This window comes from Schistocerca cancellata, chromosome 1 (genome assembly GCF_023864275.1).
Source record: "Schistocerca cancellata isolate TAMUIC-IGC-003103 chromosome 1, iqSchCanc2.1, whole genome shotgun sequence".
In the NCBI taxonomy this organism is placed as follows: Eukaryota; Metazoa; Arthropoda; class Insecta; order Orthoptera; family Acrididae; genus Schistocerca; species Schistocerca cancellata.
The window spans coordinates 1,012,082,735-1,012,108,420 of NC_064626.1; the positions used below are offsets into that span (position 1 = coordinate 1,012,082,735).

At 38.9% G+C, this 25,686-nt stretch overlaps 1 protein-coding gene across 1 annotated transcript in view; it reads right to left on the reverse strand.

Moving 5' to 3' along the window:
* LOC126089145 (ras-related C3 botulinum toxin substrate 1) overlaps window positions 1-25,686 on the reverse strand; it is a 95,804-nt gene that overhangs the window by 46,766 nt on the left and 23,352 nt on the right. Inside the window, exons 4-5 of the mRNA XM_049906888.1 lie at window positions 18,894-19,011; window positions 5,808-5,968 (exon numbers count right to left, since the gene is read on the reverse strand). Coding sequence (XP_049762845.1) covers window positions 5,808-5,968; window positions 18,894-19,011 — 279 coding nt within the window. The remainder of the gene's footprint in view (window positions 1-5,807; window positions 5,969-18,893; window positions 19,012-25,686) is intronic.

The following is a 25,686-nucleotide window of genomic DNA, read 5'->3' on the forward strand; positions in this document are numbered from 1 at the left end:
CCCAGCCACACTGCTGTAACCAGAAGTGGGAGAAGGTACTACTCATACGCGACTTAACTGCGCATGCTCAGGAGCCTGCCTACAGCAGGTCAAACGAATCTAATTTAAACAGTTGTCACATCATGCTCATCGGAAGCAATTTGTTATTATAAAGCATTACATAGTCTTCATAAAGCCTTTGACACACTTTGCTGTAGGTAGACGTTTGTATAAGCACTGTTTTGTTGTTGTATACAACGCATTTCCTTTCCAAATTAAGTTTTTTTAATTTTTTTTATTTTTATTTTTTTTCTGCAGTATTATTCTGCAGTAGCGGGATACAGTAATATACTTTGTCAGAGTATTAATTATTACCAGTCAAAATCACAAAAATTTAACTGAAAACTAAAACAATGAAAGATTCCCGGAATTCTAGACAATTCTCAGGTTTTTCCTGGTTTTCTCCCGGATGAAAAAATTCCCGGTTTTTTTCCGGGATCTCCCAGTTGTCCCGGGTCATATACACCCTGACAGTGTAAAACCACCACATTCACTGAGCACTCATGCCATTCTGATCATGCATTATCACTTACTTGTTATTACTGCAATATAACTGCTACTGATGCTTTGCCAAGAAATGCAAAAAGTGCCTTATGAATGACAACTTCTATTTGCTTTACGCCTAAGACTGAGTTCAAAAATAACAATAACAAGTTAACAAAACTGAGTGAAGGGAAGAGCCTCTACTTATGTTCTAGAGTTCTTGCTGTTCGATCGTAATTAATTCTTGATAGCTGAGCACTATCAGGTCTTTTGGCTATCGAAATAATCATATGGGTATTATCAAAGTTTAATCACTGTAACACTTGATTACCTTAAGCAATACTCCATTCTGGATTGAATACGATTCTGAATGCGACGTTAATTTGGCAATTGGTCGCTCTCCTGACGACTTATGGAATGATGTTTGAACTGCTCTGAAAGTTGTGTTGCCTGTTGCCTGACTTTTAAAAGAAGTTGTGATATCTGGCAGTCAGTGCTGAATATAGGTATGTGCAAAGAAATTAGAGAAATAACAAAAGACTCATTCTGCTGGAAAACTCAATGTGCCAAAGTCCTTAACTATGAGTCTGAGTGCGGTATTAATGCTTGAAAGGAAAAAGCCCGAGACATGGCAGTGTACTGTCATAAAACTGTGCACACCTGAGTTGATACTATCCATATGAAGATGCGGCATACCAAAAAGGATAGTTAGGCATAGGTGAAGTGGTTATGTTGAAACAGGACGTACCAGACGAAAAAATGGCAGTGTGGAACCCCGTGTTTCCAGTGAGACAGAAAACCAATGTCTGTTCGACAACATAGTGCCAATCCAATTCTCAATTGCCATCAAATGGGATAGATTTCTCTGTTTTCTGGAAGTGCAAGAACTCTGAGACGTAGACTAAACAACAACGAAACTTTTATGCCAAAGAGTTCTATAAAGCAATGCTTGACTGTCTATCAAATGGCTTTTGCATAATGACTGACTGGTGCAGAGACATTTTTCTGACTGGAAAACATTTTCTGTCATTACCAACTACCCATTTCAGGTGAGATATCACTAGATTGATTGTGTATAGTATCGTAAACGCAATTAATTTGTTTATCTCTTAATTTATGGTCTAGCTCTATTTCTTTGTTTTCATTCCCTCTTGCATTCCACCTAGCAATTTTCATCTAGCTATCATACATAATCCTTGACTTGCCTACGTTGTCTCCAAGAAATGATGACATTAGGAATGAACTAGATAATTTTAATATTAATTAAAAGATTGAACTAAATAAAACATTATGGAAACATCACCAACATAGAATGAGTGCAGAGACATTCCCACATAAGCCCAGACAAGAAGGAGGGACACAGGAAGATACAGAATAAGATGGCACTGAAAAGTGAAGACTGAACACACAGAAGTGCCCACACCTTGAACTGCAGAAGAACCAGACGGTAGTAAATGCAAATGCTTTAGATAAAACTGGCTTTATGTTATTGTAGTGCAGAGCACATCTGTAAAATGTGTTTACCTTGTTTAAGTTACATCTGTTTTGTTTTGCATTCATCAAATAAATGAATTTGTGAGCCATTTTCTGAGGGTTTTGCTCCATGACAGTCAAGACACCGCCAAACAAATGCCCACAAATAACTAGTATTGTCACAAAAACAATTATATGTAAAATGCTATCCAGAAAATATTTGGTGACTGAGTGATAGTTGCCAGACTTCCAGGACTGGAGCTGCATTATCCTACTATGTTCGCTAGATATTTATGTGTAACTTTGATGAAATATTCCAAACAATCCATGTGTAAATAGGTGGCAGTGAGTTGGAAAAAGGTGTTTTCAACTGCAAGAAGATTATTTTACAAGTAAATTCCAATGCCTCTGTCATTTACATAGTGGGAAACCTGCTTCTTTCTACCTTTGCCTCAACTACAGCAAGACAATGTGAACATTCTTGATGCCTCACTAGCTGTGACTGGTTTAAGTTTCAATGGCTTTTTGAGTCCACATTTTCTGTCACTGCATATGGTTTCCCACCAGTAGCCTTTATTGACTGGAACTTGGTTCTTCGTAGCTTATGAAGTGAAGTGGCCCATGGATGTTAACATTTTGCAATGTTGTGTTGTCTCTTCATTCCTCTCGTTTTGGGATTGTGCTAATGATAGCAATCTTCGAAAAATATTTTCTAATACTATAATTACGAAAAAGATGTTTTGTTTACTTACAACTTCGACAATATAAACACTGGAGATGCTTCAGAAATGTGAATCATGTCTGATGAGTTTTTTAGTTTTCAGTACACTGAAGACAGAAAAACACAAATAATTGTCACTGTTCTTGATGTATGATGTTTAATTTGCAGTTTGTGTATACGATTATTATTAATAATTACACTGTACTTCCTTAGCCTAGAAACAGAGATGCGAGTAAGACTCTGTACATATAACTGGCATCTTTGAGACAGGATCTATAGACACTTCACAGATGACTCAAGGAACAGATCTGCTGGTATCCTTCGTGTAGGTAGTACAACAATCTTGCCAACAATGCTGGATATGTTTGACAACTCTGTTACTTCCTGCATGGCACAGAATTATCATTCCACATGGAAATTGCAAGTAATCTCCTCTCTAACATTGTGATCATGGTGTATACGCGGACAATGAAAAAAAATCCCCGGATTTTTCCCGGATAAAATTACACTTTCTCCCGGGTGAAAATACACTTTTTCCATGTTAAGTGACAGTATACTTTTCCTCGGAACTGTAAAACTTAATCCTTTGAATGGTTATGGTTTCATACACCGGTGTATAACTTGAGGACCTTTAGAAAACCAAACTCAGTAAAAAAAAACACGTTTTGGAAAGATCTTTGATGTGCAGTAACATGTACACTGCATATTTCCGTATTACGAAAGTGTAAATTTAAATTCCACCACACGCCGCATGTTACTTTCCGAAGCATTGAAATCAAGATTACAATGCGTTTTTGTAGCGAGTCAAAGCTTGTCACGTGATATCGCCAGCCGATGACAGCGGATCTTCTAGCGTAGGATACGTGATGTAGTCAGCCAATAGCAATATTACTGTCAAGTAGAGCGTACACACAAATAGGAAAAGTTAATGGTTTAAATTAACATACACAGCATTACTACAAGAAAAGAAAAGCTTTGACATACAATATTGGCCTCTAAGATTAATAAGCTGCAAGAGAAGCTAAGTTTTCACATATGTATTTTTGCGCGCATTACACTTTAAGGTACATCACACAAATGTGTCAGTAAAATTTTTAATAAAGACATAAATGTCCGATCTTCTGAGGTCGAAATTTTTCTAAATGTACATCCTCAAAGACTAGATTTTTAAATGAGAGTCAAACGCTCTCTGATTTAAGAAATTCATCACACATAATTCATCTTGCATAAAAGGAAATTTACTTTGAAAGTAACGCTTTTCAAACAACCATTCGCAATATTTTCCCGTGAGCTGTTAGAAATATGTTCGTTTCAGCAGTTTCCAGAGAATGCCAGAAACAGGCGTCACCGCGCTTGCGCAGCTACGATGATGCAGGAAGCCCGTATGTTCGTAGGTGTAAAACATTAAAAGATCTTACACTATGTCGTAAAAGAAACAAGACATCAGAGGATACTCCAAGAACATCGTAATTTCGTGAACCATACTAAAATGCGTAATTCGGCTTAAAGTGCATATTCGTATGTAAATTTTCTTGAGTACCGGTACTGTATTATCTCATGTTTGGTTCTTTATTATGGCATAATGTCATACGTGCTAGAGGATGAAAACATGCACTTTTGAAATGCAACGAACAGTTGAAACTAGCCCATAGTATGGAATCAAACACATCATTTCAAATAAATTGACTGCCTCAGCGAAAAATATTAATAAAAGCCAAATTTATTTAGCAAACCGACAAAAATAACTTCATTGTTCTGCAAGGCGATTAATGATTAACTGTCAGAAAGGTGGAAATAAAACCTGAAACTAATAACATATTTTAGCCTTCCATAATTATGGGAACGTGTTTTAATTCATTTGATAGCTCACGGTCATAGATATCTGTTTTGTTTTCATTTAATGAGAGAGCAATAAATGAAGAGGAAACAGCAAAATCACTAAACGTGAACACGGGTCACACGGAGACTCCCCTCTACAGCACAGACTGCTCTGTGGATCAGCCCCGGATCTCCGATATTTCCAAACCGGGGCAATGCTAGATAGTGGCCCCCAACCACACGTCTGTAGCCAGAAGCGGGAGAAGGTACTTCTCATACGTGACTAAACTGCACATGCACAAGAGCCCGCCCGCAACTGCTCAAACGAATCTAACAGTTGTGACGTCACGCTCATCAGAGGCAATTTGTTGTTAGAAAGCATTGCATAGTCTTACCAAAGCTTTTGACACACTTTGCAGTTGGCAAACGCTTGTATGAGCACATTGTTTTATTGTTGTATATGGTGTATTTCCTTTGAAACTTAAGTTTTATTGTCGTCTTTTTTCTCTCATTCATGTTTTGTTGCTGCAGTATTATTCTGCAGAAGCAGGATACAGTAATATCCTTTGTTACAGTATTTGTTCTTACCCGTCAAAATTGCAACAATTTAACTGAAAACTAAAACAATGAAAAATTCCAAAAAATTCCCGGGTTTATCCCGGACGAAAAAATTCCCGGGTTTTTCCCGGATCTCCCAGGTCGTATACACCCTGTGTGATTTAAGTAGTTTTAAATAAAAAAGTATGCAAGTTAAGAAGATTTTGAAAAGCACCTTATATGCACTACAATGAAAAATTTCTCTTCCAAACACAGAACAACTTCTGTTTCTTGTCCCTTTGTCCTGCACTGGTGCAAGATCACATGGTTTTTAACGAATTAACATACGGCGTGGACAGATGCCCTTCCTGTCGGCACTCCACTACTCTCTACGACAGAATCTGTGTACCCCAACTGTCTACATCCAGTGTTAATCATGTGAAAGTGAATTAAAGTTTTAGAAATGTTTGTGGATTGTGTAACTGACTTGGGTAGTAGACCAGTGGGAAACTGCCTGAAAACCACTTCTGGAATGGTCTACACGCCAACCTTTGTCATTAATCTGCTGGTCGGATTCAATTAACGGCTGGTGCACCTCCCCGTCCCAGGAGTGGTGCTTTAATACGCATGGCTACCTGGTTGGGTCTCCAAAACACAGAACAGCCTCGAACAATTTTGTAAAGATACTTTTCAACATCACAGAGTATACATGCATAAATAAGGACAAAATCAATACCTGTTTAAGTCCACGCTGTGTTAGAGCTGAGCATTCCATGTATTTTACTGCTCTGATCTTATTTGCTAATTTCTGTCCCTGTTCCCTCTTAATAGGTGACAGGCCTTGCTCTGCAAGAGCTGTCAAAGTTTCACGATCATCACGGAGATCAATTTTGGTTCCTGCAATGATTAAAAACTTTTAACTACAACTCTACAAGTAATCTTAAAATAATCTTTAGAACACTCATGTACTTTCCTATCACTGAAACTTCACACAACAGTGGTCACATAATTACATCTTCCTGTTTGTACTTGGAATAAAAATTATTTGCAGCACACACTGCAGCTAGATGAGATGGTAGAGACTCAAACAAACATTTATGGATATCCCATGTCCTGTGATGTTTGCTATGTTTTCCAAAGATGTTGAAGACAATGTGGAGAAGGATCTATTCAGTGAACATGACAATCAAGGTGGTACCACAGCTTTTAGTTTGGTTAAGAACCAGGTAATTCAGGGGCCAGAGGGGTATGTCAAGGTGTGGAACATGGTCTTCCAGCTTTTTGCGGTCATCTTTAGTCATGGGGCAAGGTGTATTATTTTTCTAACAGATCCCTCTCCTCAGGGAAGATGGTGTACAGCTCTTGAGATTGATTGGTAACCAAATCAGAAAAGAGTAGTAGTTCTTCCATAGAGACAGAAACATTTTCCAACCCTAACTCTTTCCAAACCATATTATGTTCTTTCATAAACAGTAACAGCATAGTCTGTAAAGTTTTTACAATATGGAGCTTTTCTTTCCATTGAAGCCCTATTATTAGCTGGATGCAAATAGCTTCTCTCTTCACCAAACCATCATCTGCTGCAAAACACGCTGAACTGTTGTGATAGACGGGTACTGCTATCTCCTGATTTATATAGACAGATTTCCAGTGTAGCATTTCTGATGATTTCTCTGCAGCATCAAAGTCAACAGAAATGCCCAATATCAATGGCACATGGAGCTCTACAGTTTCCACAAATGTTTCTTAAATTAGTGCTCTTAGTCCAATTATATGTTTTCATCACAAAATCACATTAACAGTACACCAACTTAAATGTTTTATTTACTAATGACAGCTGTGAGAAAAATGAATACTGTGTCCTGAATGTTTATTTTAAATCCCATAAACACCTTTCAGTCTCCTAGGTTGGCTTAACAAGTGTATTACAGAATTACAGTCTGCCTGAAATGTAGAGACAACCAGTTCTAGTCCCATATACCCTCACTTTACAAATGTGGGTCATGGAACACATCACGCGTTATGCCAAAAATCACACAAAAGAGGTGGTCTCAGAATTTGTAGTTAAAATAAGTACACAGCAGAGGTACACGTAAAGAACACACACTATAATTAAAAGTGAACTTTCAAAGATAAGCACCAAAAATTAAAGTTAGGATACATTTTTTGCATAATAAAAAGAATATCATTTTTTTTTTATAAATTCTGTAGGCATATTATATTCTCTACTGCCTGGCCCTTTCTCCAGTGGTGAGCATCCAGAACCAGCAGCACCCCAGTTGTCTCTTCTTTCACTCTTAAAACTTCAATTTCCACTAACGGTGCAGAGACCATTCTGCCCCCCCCCCCCCCCCCCCAACATGCACATAGTGACACATTGTTACAGCCTTGCAATAATGTAAATAACTAAATTTGAATACCTGCATGAACACAGCCTTACTTGCTGATATAATGATACATTTAAATAAAAATTCTAAACAAAATGGAGATATCAGGTTGGCAAGTACCTTTTGCAGAACAAACAAGTCATATAGAGGCTAAGGTATACTTCTGGTTAGTGATATAAATTATGAAACCGGTAATTGTTTTAATTATTTAAATAACGTGTGTGTTGAGAGCTGTTCTGTAGAAACAATGCACTCACCAGTAAATGTTACAGAAATCTTAACACACAGAACTATTCTTATCTATGTTTCAAAAGAAGCTAGGAGATCTTTGGAGAGGGAAAAACAAAAATAACCTAATAGCTGCTGATTTTAATATTGATATCAGATTTGACAGTAGCCATGCTTCAAGATTCTGACCTGGTAAAGAAACAGTTTCAAACTGAATTTCTTCAAACAGCCAACCAGCAACTTGTATGCCAATGTTTTAAGAAATTACGTGTATGAAGATGTGTGTAAATTTTGTATAGATTCAGGTATTTAAGATCATTGTGATTGTTCATTGAGTTTCTACAGACAGACGGAAACATTTCAAGTGTGAAAACCCACATGAGAAGGAGCTTAACAAAGTAAACTTGTTGATAGTTAGTAATAAGTTAAAAGTGGAAAAAAATTGCATTTTGATCATTGTAACTCAAGTGACAAAAACTCTGAAAAATTCCTAAATAGTTTTCTTGGTTTCATTAACGAAACATTTCCACCTAGAGTTTGCAGCAACAAAGTCAGGATCACCTACGGCAGAAAAATTTCCAGTGTACAGAAAAGGCAGCTGCACAGTGAATTAAAATATAATAAAGATACTGATTTCATTGAGTATGTTACACTCACTCAATAAAATTATATTGAAATGAGTTGCCAAGGCAGCAAAACAATTTGCAAATAAGTGGCTAACTACAAACCATCAAAATAAATAATTAAAACTGAGTTAGGTGTTAAAGGCTGTAACCAATAAATTTCAAAAATTATGATGGAAATGTAACAGTTACTGGAGGGGGGGGGGGGGGGGGGGGCACTTGAGTCTACTTTCAAATAGTTACCCTAAATGGCAGTGGCTTCAATCTACCCTTGATACTGTATGTTGGTGAAAAAATACGTGTTCAAAGTCAGAAGTGGGCATAAAATGTCATCTGAAATCATTCTGAATGTGTTCTCAAAAAATTATTTTGAACAATTAGTTCAGGAGCCCACTCAAAGTGTCAAAGTGTAAATGGTTGCAAAAATATACTTGACTTCTAAACAACAAATAATCCTGAGCAAGTAGGGAGCATCATGATGGATAAAGGGATTAGTGACCAAAAGGTTGCTGTAGTGAGACTGAATGCCATAACATCCAAACCCACCAAAAATAAAAGAACAATATATCTATTTAGAAAAGCAGAAACTTGCTTGAGGCCTTCCCAAGAGATAAGTCTCCACATCTTCCAATCTGACTGTGTAAGCATAGACCAGATGTGGTTTGTATTCAAAGAAATAGTATTGACAGCTATTGAGAGAGACACCAAACAAATTGGAAATGATTTAGACACAATATTTGTATGGTGTGAAAAGTGGAATTGACTAAAGAAGGAAAAGTCACATGGTCTTCCACATGAATACTAAAATCACTCCATTACATTTTGGTCACATGATAAATCACAAAAATTTAATGGTTTGAAGTTTCAACAAAATACTTATGGATTAAAATTACGAATAACTTATGTTGGAATGATCACTTAGATAACGTAATGGGGAAGGCAAAGCAAGGACTATGATTTATTGGCAGAATACTGAGGAAATGTGACAGATCTACTAAACTGCCTATACCACACTTGTATATCTTCTGCTGTCGTATTGCTGTGCAGTGTGAGATCCGCATCAGATATGATTGACAGAAGAAATCACATAAGTTCAAAGAAGGGCAGCTCATTTTGTACTACAGTGAAACGAGTGACAGTGCCCTGGACATGATACATGAATTGGGGTGGTAATCATTAATACAAATGGGTTTTCTTTGTAGCGAGATCTTCTTATACAATTTCAGTCACTAACTTTCTCTTCAGAGTGTGAAAATATTTTGTTGGCACCCATCTACATAGAGAGGAATGAGCATCATAACAAAATATGAGAAATCTGAGTTCACATAGAAAGAATTACTGTTTATTTTTCCTGTGTAATGTTCAAGAGTGTAACAGTAGAGAATTAGCTTGAATGTTGATTGATGAACCCTCTGCCAGGCACTTGGATGTAAATTAGCACAGCAAAATAAACCTCTTTGGCCTTCAAGAAAACTCTGGACAGCTTACAAAATTTTTAAAAGTTTCTATGAAGCAGGTAGAGAATGCAATCCTAGCATTAAAACACAAACTCTGGAGGTTGGGATGAAATACCCACTAAAGTTATTGAAGTAGTACACAACAAAATGACAAACTCACTAGCTAAAATAATAAATCAATGCTTTGAAGAGGACTGCTTCCCAGAGGTACTGCAATATGCCCTAGTCAAACCACTTTTCAAAAAGAGATAAAGAGAGGTCAGGGAAATTATCATCCTATCTCAATTCTCCCAGTAACATGTAAAAATCTTAAAAGTTGGTGCTGCCCAAATCCAAACCTTCATGCACAATATTCTGCATTTAATCAGGGGAGAAACAACACAGAAGCAGTCAATAGTTTCACTGAGAAAATAAGCACATCGTTAGTCAAGAGCAATAAGGTGGTAGGAATTTTCTATGACCTCAAAAAGGTGTTTGGTTCTGTAATCTTTGCTTATTTACTTGAAAAGTATGGCATTATGGGTAGTGCCCTAAAATGGCTTAAACCCAACTCATCAAACAAAAAACAAAGAGTTCGCATATTTCTTAAATGGGGCAAATTATTATTCCGACTGGACAAAAATTATCTCAGGGTATTCCACAAGGCTCGATACTAGGACCAGTCCTGCTTTTCTTCCATGTTAATGACTTATCATTAAATATCAACTCCCTAGACACTCCTGTGTTACTTGAAAGTCAGGACTTGGAAATATACATGAAGTATTGTACTGGTTTTCAGGGTAGCTCAACAAACACAGTGCACATATATATATATATATATATATACACCCAAATCTGTGATCAGTACCCTCAGTGCCTTAGAAACTTGGTTTCAGGTAGAGGGGTTGAATTTCAACATACCTAAGACACACATAATGCAATTCAAAATCAAACAGTGAAACTGTGAGCACATTAAGATTATTCATAACAATCAAGATACATAAGATGATGACTGAGTCAAATTCTTAGGATTAAATGTGGTTAAAAATTACAGCTGGCAGGCACACATTGAGTACCTAGCAAACAAACTGGGCAGCTTTGCATTTGCAATACAAATATTATCAACTGCAACTGACATGGACACACAACAAGTAGCAAATAAAACTACTTTGAATCCATTATTAAGTATAGTACTGGTTTCCAGAGTAACTCAACAAACACAGTGCGGATACTAAAAACACAGGGAAAAAATCATTTGAAATATGTGCACTGTAAATCGTAAAGAACCATATCATCCATTATTTACAAAACTTATTAAAATATTAACTCTCTCTCATATATAAAGGATGACAATTAATGAACACCATGAAAAAAAAGTTACAAACTAATGGCAAGCACACACTTTATTCAACACGTAAACGTCACTACAGATACTCAGATTTAGGTTATGACATATTTGATAGGCCTGCCATTATTGGCGATGATGTGGCGCACACGAATAGCAAACTTCTTCATGACCCACTGAAGTGTCGGAACATCAATGCTGTCAATGACCTCCTGAATGGCTTTTTCAGTTCATCAATGGTTTTGGGGTTATTGCTGTACACCTTGTCTTTAATACAGCCCCACAAAAAGGAGTTGCATGTGTTCAGATCTGGAGAATATGGCAGCCAATCGAGGCTGATAGCAGTGGGCTCTCGGTGCCACAGAGGCAGAATGCGGTCCCCAAAGTGTTTCTCCAAGCAGGGTGTATACCCAGATAAGGAAAAAAAAAATTCCTGGCTTTTTCCCGGATTTCCCGGTTAAAAATACACTTTCTCCCAGGTGAAAACACACTTTTTCTGTGTTAAGTGACAGTATATTTTCCCTTGGAACTGCAAATCTTATCAATCCTTTGAATGTTTATGGTTTCATACCTGGGCGTAGAATTTCCCGGCACTTCAGATAACGAAACTCAGGGAAAAAAAAAAGACACATTTTAGAAATATCTTTGATGTGCAGTAACATGTACACAGCATATTTTTGTATTACGAAAGTACACATTTGAATTCCACCAAACACCACATGTTACTTTCTGAACCACTGAAATCGAGATTGCGATGCGCTTTTGTAAGGCAGTCATAGCTCATGTCTCGTGATCTCGCCAGCTGATGACAGCGGATATTCAGAGCATAGGACCAGCCAAAAGCAACACACAAACACACAAACGAAGAAAGTTAATAGGTTAAACTAATATACATAGTGTTGCTACAAGGAAAGCAAGGCTTTCACATATAATATTGGTCTCTAAGGTTAATAAGCTGCAAGAGAAGCTACGCTTTCGCATATAACGTTGATTTTTTTTGTGTGTTACACTTTAAGATACATCACACAAATGCGCCAGTAAAATTTTTAATAATGACATAAATGTCTGATCATCAGGGTTCGAAATTCTTCTAAATGGCTCGTCATCAAAGAGTTGATTTTTAAATGAGAGTCAAATGCTCTGTGATTTAAGAAATTCATGGTACATTCTTGCACCTAGTTCAACTTACATAAAAGGATATTTAGTTTGAACTTAATGCTTTTGAAACCACCATTCGCAATATTTTCCCGCGACCTGTTAGAAATAGGTTCGTTTCTGCAATTGCCAGAGACCGCAGATAACAGGCAACACAGCACTTGTGCAGCTACCATGACGTAGGAAGCCCATATGTACGTACGTGTAAAACATTGATAGATCATACATTATGTCATAAAAGAAACAAGACATCAGAGGATACCCAAGAGCATCGGAATTTCATGAATCATACTAAAATGTGCTCATTAAAGTGCATACTTAAAGTGCACATTCGTATGCCCAGATTCCCAAAGAAGTAGACCTCGACCTGATATTAAGCTTTTCAGTGTGGTTTTCGGGATGTAAATTTTCTTGGAGTACCAGTACTGTATTATATCAAGTTTGGTTCTTTATTACGGCATAATGCTATACGTGCTAGAAGATGAGAACGTGCACTTGAAATGCAGTGAACAGTTGAAAGTAGCCAGTACTGTGGAATTAAACATTTTGTTTCAAATACATTGACTGCATCTGTGGAAAAGGTTAATGAAAGTCAAATTTCTTTAGCAAACAGACTAAAATAACTACATTGTTCTGCAAGGTGATTAATGCTGACTGTCAGAAAGGTGGAAATAAAATAAAATCTGAAACTAATAACATATTTTAGCCTTCTGTAATTATGTGAATGTATTTTAATTCATTTCATAGCTCCCGTCCACAGATATCCGTTTTGTTTTCATTTAACTTGAGAGTAAATTAAGGGGGAACAGCAAAATCACTAAATGTAAACACGGGTCACATTGAGACTACCCACTATAACTCAGACTGCTCTCGCATCCGCTCTGGAACATAAAACATCTGTGTTCGAGGTAATTTAAGACATGTTATTTGGTCTTAAGTGTGCCAAAGTGCAGTGTCATGCCTCTTCATACAGCTTTCTTCTACTGCACACCACTGTATTTCACTCTGTGGAACTGAAATGTGTATATTTTGTAATGGATGCCATCAAACTATATTCAGAACAGTGGGAACTGAAATGTCCTGTGGTGCCTCTCCTGCTCCCACAATTAATAGCGAATGGGATTATTTTTAATCGGGAGAACAAGAACTCCTCAGAAAATCTGCACTCTTTATTGCCTATTACCTAATAACTTGCTGTTTTGTGTGACATAAAATTAAATATAGGATACATAAAACCAATAAAGACAAGAGACAAGCAAGAAATTACACATTTCTTCAATCCTTAGCTCATAGTATTTTTTTTCTCTCTAACCTTGCTACAGCTTTACACGGCATACTTTCCTTTCTGCGAAAGAATCTATTACCTCATTAAAGTTTGTCAAACCTTTTGCTACTTGAAAAATCGAAATGTCTTTATCTAATACTGAAAAAGCTGTTAATACCCAAGACTGGTGTGGTTTCTCGATCTGATTATGTCTATTTTGTCATCGTTTGCAAGATAAAACACAATAGGCCTTTCTAATATTGCAGCAGTGTTGTAACACACACCAAATAAACAAGACTGTTTTGGTACAAATGGTCATTTTTATAACACGACAGAATATAATTCACGAAGTACCACTATCAAATGCCTATTAGGCCTATTACAAGCAAAAAGCTTTATGTTAGGAAATAGTTTCACATTTCATTCATATGCACCAGTTTCTCAATCATGAGATCGAAAAGTAGTATTACCAAATTTTTATATACATTTGGAATCATCTAATTCTTCCATTATTTGTGTGATGTCCCCGTTTCTTCTCCTTCCTCATTCTAACAAGCCATCTTGTCATCACCAATTGTGTAGCTATTCCAGCCACTGTCAAAATTTGTTTGCCGATTAACTTCACTAACCCTGCCAGAATCACAGGTTTAGTTATCCTGTGATTATTCTCCGGTTAGGCGTTATTACATGTTTGTACAACATGTTTTCCATGTTATTTCCAGAATAGAACTTAAGCAGCTACCAGCTGGGGACTGAACAACTGGTCCTTACTAGTGCAGTGATCTGGCCAAACATTTTCTGTCAAAATTTCATTTTCTTGGATACACCGAGAAGATAATACATAATCTTTCTCGCCTGTTATTCCTATTAGTCGTTTATTTCCATTCTGGTAGTCTGAATCTACAGATTTTGCTAGTAATTGTAACAACGCTGATCATTCGCAATCCCAATCAACCACATAATCAGACAGCGATTGGCATTCATCCGTTTGGCTTTTCTCCGCTCAGCCCTTATAGCCCCGCCCCCTTTTGTCGGGAGAAAGTTTATTTCTAGATGCGACGAGGATTCTCCTGACAGAGACATAACGTACACTATGCACACATTCAAAAATCAACTAACAATTCATTTAGAAATAAACTTAAAATGTCTTCAAAAATGTCCAAAAACCAACAGGGATGCATTTCAAAATCATATAAATAATCGATAGACCAACGTGCGCTGGATGCAAGTCGCTTTGTGAAACAGGTTTTTTTCCCCCCCTCAAGAATATGAATTTGGTGCCCCCTTTTCCCAGTAGCATCTAGCTGCTTGCTGCGACTGCTTGCACAGCCAACAGCCACATTTCTGTAGCCAGAAGCGGGAGAATCTACTACTCAAACGTGACAACTGTGTATGCGCATGAACCTGCTTGTAACTGCTAAAACGAATCTAACGTAAACAGTTGTGATATCATGCTCATCGGAGGCAATTTGTTGTTATGAAGCATTGCACAGTCTTCCTAGAGCCTTTTGAGACACTTTGCTGTTGGGAGACACTTGCATGAGCACTGTGTGTCGTCGTCGTATATGGCGCATTTCCTTTGCAATTTAAGTTATTTTCGTTTTTCTCTCTCATTTATGTTTTATTGTTGAAGTATTATTCTGCAGTAGTGGGATACAGTAATATCCTTTGTTAGATTATAGGTTCTTACCAGTCAAAATTACAAAAATTTAACAGGAAACAAAAAAAAAATGAAATATTCCTGGAACTCTAAAAAAATTCCCAGGTTTTTCCCGGTTTTCTCCTAGATGAAAAAATTCCCGGGTATTTCTCAAATCTCGCGGTTGTCCTGGGTCAGTCTTGCATGAACAATATCTTGTTGAAATCAGTGTCACTTTGGATAATGAGGATGAAATCATCTTCCAAAACCTTCATGTACCATGCCATCAAGGAGTATCACGCCAATTATTCCGTGACTGGACATTGCACACCGTCTTCTTCCAAAACCTTCATGTACCATTCGGCAGTCACCATGCTGTCAAGGAATATCGCACTGATTATTCCGTGAATGGACACTGCACACCGCACAGTTACCGGTTGAGCCTGAAGAGACTTCTCTATTGCAAAATGCCAATTCTGTCCCCCACATCTGCCAATCTGGGTTATTGACGAACCCATCCAAATGAAAGTAGGCTTCATTGCTAAACCAAACCATATAGAGCATACAAATTCCCATCATGCCCTGTGGCCAACCGTGCAGTCTGAACTTCTTAACAATAGTTCAATAATTGTCACCCAGTATGTGTGAGATTTCCTTCACATGATACAGGAAACAAAGAAAATTTTATACTTCCCACCCACTGCCTCAAACTGTATTCAAAATGACCCAGTATAAGGGAACAAAAATTTATAATAAATTATTAGGGAAAAAATAATGCCGATGAATTTAGGTCCAGTTAAAAGAAAGTTTACGAGCCACTGATACTAGAATGTTATTACTCAGTGGATTAATTCAAGCAGGACAAACTGGAAATTTGAGCTGGATATCTGTTACAAGCCCAAGGAATATCATTTCATTGATACTATTTATTTTAGTACTATTATTTATTACTGTAAAATTATTGTAACTGTATTATAAACTTTTGACATGTCTCCTGTATGCAAATAAAATTGCATATGTATGTCATCAGATGAATAAATCAGAATTCCAGTTAAACACAAGATTTCAATGGAAAGAATTACTATTTATTAACATATGCAATAAAATTAATGCTCCATGAGCAGATTTTGTCTGTGTGAAAGTTAGCTTGGTACAGGCAACCTAACACAACATTTATTTCATAGGTACCATTACTATGGGCAACGTGTTTCCTGGTTTATTACCAAAACATTGTGAAACTTTGTTAGAGTTCTGATACAAGGCTTCAGGATCTGTGTAGGCTAGAAACTGACCTAACAATATTTTGCACTCCATTTTCAGTTGCACGGGATACTGCGACTTGCTCGAAGACAAGTATCACAACAGCACAAATTTGTTGCTGTGGTACCATAATGTAAGCACAGAAGACTTCCCAAGCAAACGGAACTGTACATGAGATCATGTCCATTTCTGTGAAAATTGTGTTGTGAATAACTTTCTCCTGTCATGCAGAGCATTCTGCATCTTATGTTAGCTCAGGCTCTAATACCAAACATTCTGTAAATACCGAAAAATATTTTGTACCTTTTGCATAAAAATAAATGTCATTTTCCAACATATAATACAATATATTTTTTACTTAGGCTGAATTTTTTTCTGTTAAACAGACTCAGTTACTATCTTATTTTATGTGATGTAGCCTACAGAGCGAGAGCAAGTGAACCAAGTTACTTCACCTTCCACAGGTAACTCCACACTTTTCTGTATGATAACGTCCAAAGTCAGAGCTGTGTACACAGCCAAAACCATTTTTTTGATTAATAATTATCTGCCTAACTGTCACTGGTTGGTTTAAAATATCCTTTTCCTTTGCAATCATCACTACTTTACTATTTCAGGTGTACAGTATAACCCATTAAATATACGTACTTGATTACAGTTGAAGTGTTCATCGATAGTAAAAACATACTTGGTTGGCTGGACATTACAATTACAGACATAATGCCAATTGTTTCCAAAAATAGAGACATAGTGCCAATTGTTCCCAAAATAGTTGTGACGTAGCATATCACAAGTGCAAGAAATGGATACTATTGTAATGACTACCCGCCACACTTGCTTTTTATATATTTATGTTATTTATTGCTATCATTTTTGAGCATAGCTCACATTCATGTGGTACACTATTAGATCATAAGTGCTATTTCTCAAATATTATGTATGATCTTACGGCATACCACATGAAAATGAACTACGCTCAACACAGATAGCAAATTAAATATTTACACACACACATATATAAAAGCAGCTATGGTGGACTACCATTACAGTAGTATGCATTTGATACCATTTACTAAGGCTGCAGAACATCCTCCAAAAGAAATATACAAGTCAAACAAACAAAAGTCCAGGACAGAACAACAATATGAAAAGGACAGATTGCAACTTACTACACACAGGAGGCACTGAGATGCAGACAGGCACAACGAAAAAGAATACTAAACTGTTTAGACTTTCGGACAGAGCGACACAAATGCGCGCATACACACACAGCCACTGTCACTGGGCACTGGAGGGCTTCCAACTCCTTGCCTCCTGGTTCATATCCCTGCAATAGACCTAGATTCAAGACCACTGCCATACATCTTCCTACAACCACCTTCTCCAATTCTGTCACTATCATCTCCTAGCCTGTCAAAGGCTGGCCACCTGAGAAAGCAACTATGTGATCTACTGACTAAGCTACAACCACTGTGCCACTTTCTATGTGGGCATAAAAAATAACAAGCTGTCTGTCCACATGAATCGCTACTGCCAAACTGTGTCCAAGACACAGCTGGAACACCCAGTTGCTGAATACGTCACAACATGATGTGCTTTACTTAAATGCCTTATTCAGGGCCTGCGCCATCTTGATTCTTCCTACCAACACCAGCTTTTCTATATTGTGCAGGTGGGAACTTTCCCTTCAACACATCCCTAATTTCTGTAGCCCCCTGGCCTCAATCTTCACTAGTCACAGCCCTCTAACTACCTATCCCCCTCCCTGCTCCCACTCCAGCACTACACACACTTTCTATACCACCAATGCATCTACTAGTCCTTTCTCCTTTTCTACTTCTCTCCTCATCCCTCTCCCTCTTCCCCTTCGCCCCCCCCCCCCCCCACTCAACCACAATACTGCACCTAGCAGTCCTATCCTGCCCCACATCACCACATGCTCCCAAAGGCAGCACAGCATCTTCCTCCACCCCCACTTTGCACTCTCTCTCTCTCTCTCTCTCTCTCTCTCTCTCTCTCTCTCTCTCTATCTCTCCCCCCCCCCACCCCCCACCCTCCACTGTGTCTCTGCCTCTTCCTTACCCCCACAACCCAACCCAGCAGAATGCTGCTCACATAAGATGCAGTCACACTTGAGCCCCAATGCCTGGAGACAATGGGCATAAGAGTGTGAGTTGTGCTTATGTGAATGTGTGAGGGAGTTTTCTGCTTCCGAAGGAGGACTCTGTCTAAAAGCTTAAAACATTTTAGCATTTGAGTTAATGCTTCCTCTATGTGGTGAGCTGTAATTTATCCTTTCCATGTTGCTGTAGAAATATAGAACTGTAAGAGTCTCCAAATACAGGTACTCAGTGCTAAAATTCTCAAATTATTGGGAGTGACACAAACTAAACTAGGATAAGCACTTAAAAAATAAATAATGTAAAACAGCAAAGCTTTGTTGATTTAATATATACCCCAAATACAGTTCCTATCAAATACATACCAACTAATATCATTGGCGCATCTGGACAGTGGTGTTTTATCTCTGGGTACCATTTTGAAGTGACATTCTCAAAGGAAGAAGGACTTGTCACACTAAAGCAAATTAAAAATACGTCTGTCTGAAAGAGAAACATTGTGCATTAAATAGCTGAGATGAACATAAAATTATTAATTTCATTCAAACATAAGATTATGGAAGAAATACACAGAATGTCTAACTATATTTATAGGGGCAGACATGATTTCCAGCTGCCACAAAAACCTTATACAAATTATTAAATATAATGCTGGGCACCTAAATTAATAATATTTGAAAGCTTGTCATCTCAGTGAATGACAAACTACAGCACAGGATGTAATTGGGAGAATTCTAGGGAAGTGTAGATCACTGTAAGGAGAACACACATAGAATACTTGTGCAACCCATTCTTGTGTCTGATTTAAGGAAAAAGTTGAGACAATTGAGAGGTGTGTTGCTAGATTTATTACCAGCAGGTTCAATCAATACACAAGTATGCAGAATATGTTTGTAGATGTAACAATGTTGACGAATCTTTGTTGGTCATCTGAGAGTATGGCGAATAACGTTTGCAAAACAAGAGGTCAAAATAAATCATTTCAGAATACTAATCAAGCCAGATTCATGGAAGTTATGTGATGACTGTTTCTCACAGATTAATGTCAGTAGGCTTCAATTCAGGTGAAACCACAACAGTCAAGCGTCAGTTGCAATGGCCAACATAAAGATAATAGAAATTACTGTCAGCTAACTAGTGTTGCTACAGCACACAGATTGGCCACAGTGCAGTATATTACTCAACAACTCAATGTTGATCATCATCATCATCAACCATTTGATATCTACTGCTGCTTAAAGGCCTCCACTATATATATCCATGCATTTCACTCTGCAAGAAAACATTCACATAGAATTATAGAGCGAAAGTAGAACTGGCTTAGAAAAGTTACTTTCAGGAGGTGAAATTTAAATGCTGCCAACAGATACATTAAAACTAGAAAAATCTTTCCTGTCTTTCAAGACTCTTTATTTCTTAATCAAGGAGGGATGAGAGACAGTTTTTGGAAGCCGGAGAATTAAGGGCAGGCCACCCGGACCCATGATAAAGATGGACTGAGAGGAAAAGAAATGAAAAGTAGAATGAATAGTGTAATTACGAACCAAAGAGAAACCAGAAAAGGAAATGGCACAAAAGAGAGGGGGGAAAAGGGTGAAAGTAGGAGGGATATGGAGTAAAGCAATAAATAGAATATAAAGAAAAGTACCAGAGGGCTCTAGGATATGTCATTAACATCAAAGACCTAATGATGGGGAAGTTCCTGATCTACACATTCCCAAGGCAAAGAGGATGCAACATCGGTTCGTTTTTGAGTCAGCAGTCTTCTGACTGGTTTTATGCAGAACTCCTCTCCCACACCAACCCCTTCATCTTAGAGTAGCACTTACAACCTACATCCTCAATTACTTGCCAGATGCATTCCAATCTCTGTCTTTCTCTACAATTTTTACCCTCTACAGTTCCCTCTAGATCCATGTATGTTATTCACTGATTTCTTACAGATGTCTTATCATCCCATCCCTTCTTCTTGTCAGTGTTTCCCACATATTCCTTCCCTTTCCAATCCTGCGCAGAACCTCCTCATTCCTTACGTTATCAGTCCAACCAATTTTCAACATTCATCAGAAGTGCCACATCACGAATGCTTCGACTCTATGGTGTTCCAGTTTTCCCAGAGCCCATGTTTCACTACCATACAAAGCTGCACTCCAAATGTACATCCTCAGAAATTTCTTCCTCAAATTAAGGCCTATGATTCATATTAGTAGACTTCTCTTGGCCAGGAATGCCCTTTTTGCCAGTGCTAGTCTGCATCTGATGTCCTCCTTACTTGTCCATCATTAATTATTTTGCTGCTTAGGTAGTAGAATTCCTTAACTTCTTCTACTTTGTGACATCAACTCTGATATTAAGTTTCTCACTATTCTCATTTCCGTTACTTCTCAGTACTTTCTTCAATTTATTCCCAATCCATATTCTGGACTCATTAGACTGTTCATCCCATTCAGCATATCATGTAATTCTTCTTCGCTTTCACTGAAGCTAGCAATGTCATTAGTGAATTGTATGACTGATATTCTTTCATCTTTAATTTTAATTCCACTCCTGAACCTTTGTTTTATTTCCATCATTGCTTCTTCGATGAAGAGATTGAACAGTAGGGGCGAAGACTACATTCCCATCTTACATCTTTTTTAATCGAGCACTTCATTCTTGGTCTTTCACTTTTATTACATCCCCTTGGCTCTTGTCCATGTTGTATAGTACCCATCTCTACCTATAGCTTACCCATATTTTCCTCAGAATTTTGAACATTTTGCACCATTTGACACTGTACAATGCTTCATCCAGGTTGACAAATACTATGAACATGTCTTGATTTTCATTTAATCTTGCTTCCATTATCAACTGCAACTCTCTTGTGCCTTTACCTTTCCTTAAGCCAAACTGACTGTCATACATCACATCTTCAATTTTATTTTCAATTCTTTGGTATATTATTCTTGTCAGCAACTTGGATACAGGAGCTGTTAAACTGATTATGCGATATTCTCGCATTTGTCAGCTCCTGCGGTCATCAGAATTGTGCGGACAATATTTTTCCGAAAGTCAGACAGTTTATTGCCAGACTTATACATTCTACATACCAACGTGAATAGTCGTTTTGTTTCCATTTCCCCAAATGACTTTTAGAAATACTGATAGGATGTTATCTATCCTTTCCATCTTTTTTGAGCTAGTCTTCCAAAGCTCTTTTAAATTCTGATTCTAATACTGGATCCCCTATCTCTTCTAAATTGGCTCTTCTTCTATCATATCAGACATATCTTTCCCCTCATTGAGATCTTCAATGTACTCTTTTCACCAATCCACTTTCTCCTCCGCATTTAACAGTGGAATTCCCGCTCCAGTCTTAATGTTATCACCCTTGCTTTTAATTTGATCACAGGTTGCTTTGACTTTCCAACATGCTGAGTCAGTCCTTCTGACAATCATTTTTTTTTCCAATTTCTTCACATTTTTCATGCAGCCATTTTGTCTTAGCTTCCCTGCACTTCCTATGAATTTCATTCCTCAGTAACCTGCATTTCTGCAGTCCTAAATTTCCCAGGACATTTCTGTCTTCTTTCTTTCATCTATCAACTGAAGTATTTCTTCTCTTACTCATGATTTATTCAGAATTACCTTCTTTGCACCTATGTTTTTCTTTCCAACTTTTTTTAGAGATGTTCACTCCTCTTCAACTGACCTACCAACTGAATTATTTCTTATTGCAATATCTATAGCCCTCGAGAACGTCAAGTGTGTATCTCCATTCCTTAATACTTCAGTATCTCACTTCTTTGCGGGACTCTTCCTAGCTAATCTCTTATCCTTCAGCCTACTCTTCATCATTACTAAATTATGGTCTGAGTCTATATCTGCTCCTGGGTACACCTTACAATCAAGTATCTGATTTTGGAATCTCTGCCTGATTATGATGTAATCTAACTGAAATCTTCCCGTAACTCCTGGCCTTTTACAAGTATATCTCTGCTTCTTGTGATTCTTGAACAAAGTATTTGCTATTACTAGCTGAAATTTATTGCAGAACTCCAGTCTTTCTCCTCTCTCTTTCCTAGTATCAAGCCCATATTCTGCCCTAACCCTTTCTTCTGCTTCTTCCCCTACAAATGCATTCCTATCCCCCACGACTATTAGATTTTCCACCTCCTTTTGCATACTGTATTACTCATTCAATATCCTCACATACTTTCTGTATCTCTTCGGCTTGCGATGTCTGCATGTATGCCTGAACTATTGTGTCACTGTTGGCTTACTGTCAATTACAATGAGAACAACCCTATCACTGAACTGTTCACAGCAACACACACTCTGCTCAACCTTGCTATTCGTAAAGAATTCTACTGCCATCATACTACTTTCTGACCAGAAATCCTTGTCTTCTTCATTTCACTTGACTGACCCCCCACTATATCTAACAGAGCCTTTGTATTTCCCTTCTTGATTTTTTAGCTTCCCTAGCATGTTCACACTTCTGACACTCCACACCCTGACTCAAAGAATGTTACCCTCCTGTTGGTTAATCAATCTTTTTCTCATAGTCACCTCCCCCTTGGCAATCCCCACCCATAGAACAGAAAGAGGGACTATTCCAGAATCTTTTGCTAATGGAGAAATCATCATGACATTTTATCAATTACAGGCCACAATGTCCTATGGATACATATTGTTTGTCTTTAATGCAGTGCTTTCCACTGCCTTCTGCAACCTCATGCCGTTTACCATTGCTGATTCGTTTGCCTTTAGATGCAGTTTCCCTTTAGGAGCAGTTTTCTACCCTAGGGCAAGAATACCCTGAACCTCTGCCTTCTCCACTGCCCTCTTTGACAATATCGTTGGTAGAAGGAGGGTGACTTTTTATGCCAGAAGTCTTCGGCCATCAATGCTGATTTTTATTTAAAATTTAACCGGTGGCGGGGTTCAAACCCAGGACTGAGGACACTTTGACTGCTAATTAAAGACGTTACTCCTAGACCATGGGTGCAATAAAATGCTGGAGTGATTACTTATCCCAGCCACGCTTCAGTTCCTGTCTACATTTGCCACCAATAAACGCCACTTTATGTGACAGCTAACATAGACAGGAACTGAAGAATGACTGGGATAAGTTGTCAACCCAGCATTTGCTGGGAAGGGCACACTCTTGTCCTGGCAATGAGACCCACTTCTAAAGGTGGAAGAACCAACTGATGGTCAATAGCACAGGATGTGGAAGCAAAGGGAAACCACCACATTAAAGATCCACAGATATCACAAGCATCAGCAATAAAACATGCCAGGATCTTCTGTAACACTTAAAGTAGTAAAGGAGTTTTGCTATTTGGGGAGCAAAATAACTGATGATGGTCGAAGTAGAGAGGATATAAAATGTAGACTGGCAATGGCAAGGAAAGCATTTCTGAAGAAGAGAAATTTGTTAACATCGAGTATAGATTTAAGCATAAGGAAGTCCTTTCTGAAAGTACACTCCTGGAAATGGAAAAAAGAACACATTGACACCGGTGTGTCAGACCCACCATACTTGCTCCGGACACTGCGAGAGGGCTGTACAAGCAATGATCACACGCACGGCACAGCAGACACACCAGGAACCGCGGTGTAGGCCGTCGAATGGCACTAGCTGCGCAGCATTTGTGCACCACCGCCGTCAGTGTCAGCCAGTTTGCCGTGGCATACGGAGCTCCATCGCAGTCTTTAACACTGGTAGCATGCCGCGACAGCGTGGACGTGAACTGTATGTGCAGTTGACGGACTTTGAGCGAGGGCGTATAGTGGGCATGCGGAAGGCCGGGTGGACGTACCGCCAAATTGCTCAACACGTGGGGCGTGAGGTCTCCACAGTACATCGATGTTGTCGCTAGTGGTCGGCGGAAGGTGCACGTGCCCGTCGACCTGGGACCGGACCGCAGCGACACACGGATGCACGCCAAGACCGTAGGATCTTACGCAGTACCGTAGGGGACCGCACCGCCACTTCCCAGCAAATTAGGGACACTGTTGCTCCTGGGGTATCGGCGAGGACCATTCGCAACCGTCTCCATGAAGCTGGGCTACGGTCCCGCACACCGTTAGGCCGTCTTCCGCTCACGCCCCAACATCGTGCAGCCCGCCTCCAGTGGTGTCGCGACAGGCGTGAATGGAGGGACGAATGGAGACGTGTCGTCTTCAGTGATGAGAGTCGCTTCTGCCTTGGTGCCAATGATGGTCGTATGCGTGTTTGGCGCCGTGCAGGTGAGCGCCACAATCAGGACTGCATACGACCGAGGCACACAGGGCCAACACCCGGCATCATGGTGTGGGGAGCGATCTCCTACACTGGCCGTACACCACTGGTGATCGTCGAGGGGACACTGAATAGTGCACGGTACATCCAAACAGTCATCGAACCCATCGTTCTACCATTCCTAGACCGGCAAGGGAACTTGCTGTTCCAACAGGACAATGCACGTCCGCATGTATCCCGTGCCACCCAACGTGCTCTAGAAGGTGTAAGTCAACTACCCTGGCCAGCAAGATCTCCGGATCTGTCCCCCATTGAGCATGTTTGGGACTGGATGAAGCGTCGTCTCACGCGGTCTGCACGTCCAGCACGAACGCTGGTCCAACTGAGGCGCCAGGTGGAAATGCCATGGCAAGCCGTTCCACAGGACTACATCCAGCATCTCTACGGTCGTCTCCATGGGAGAATAGCAGCCTGCATTGCTGCGAAAGGTGGATATACACTGTACTAGTGCCGACATTGTGCATGCTCTGTTGCCTGTGTCTATGTGCCTGTGGTTCTGTCAGTGTGATCATGTGATGTATCTGACCCCAGGAATGTGTCAATAAAGTTTCCCCTTCCTGGGACAATGAATTCACGGTGTTCTTATTTCAATTTCCAGGAGTGTATTTGTATGGAGTGTAGCTATGTATGGAAGTGAAACATGGACGATAAATAGTTTGGACAAGAAGAGAATAGAAACTTTCGAAATGTGGTGCTATGGCAGAAGAATGTTGAAGATTAGATGGGTAGATCACATAACTAATGAGGAGGTATTGGGGAGAAGAGGAATTTGTGGCACAACTTGACTAGAAAAAGGGATCGGCTGGTAGGACATGTTCTAAGGCATCAAGGGATCACCAATTTAGTATTGGAGGGTATCATGGAGGGTT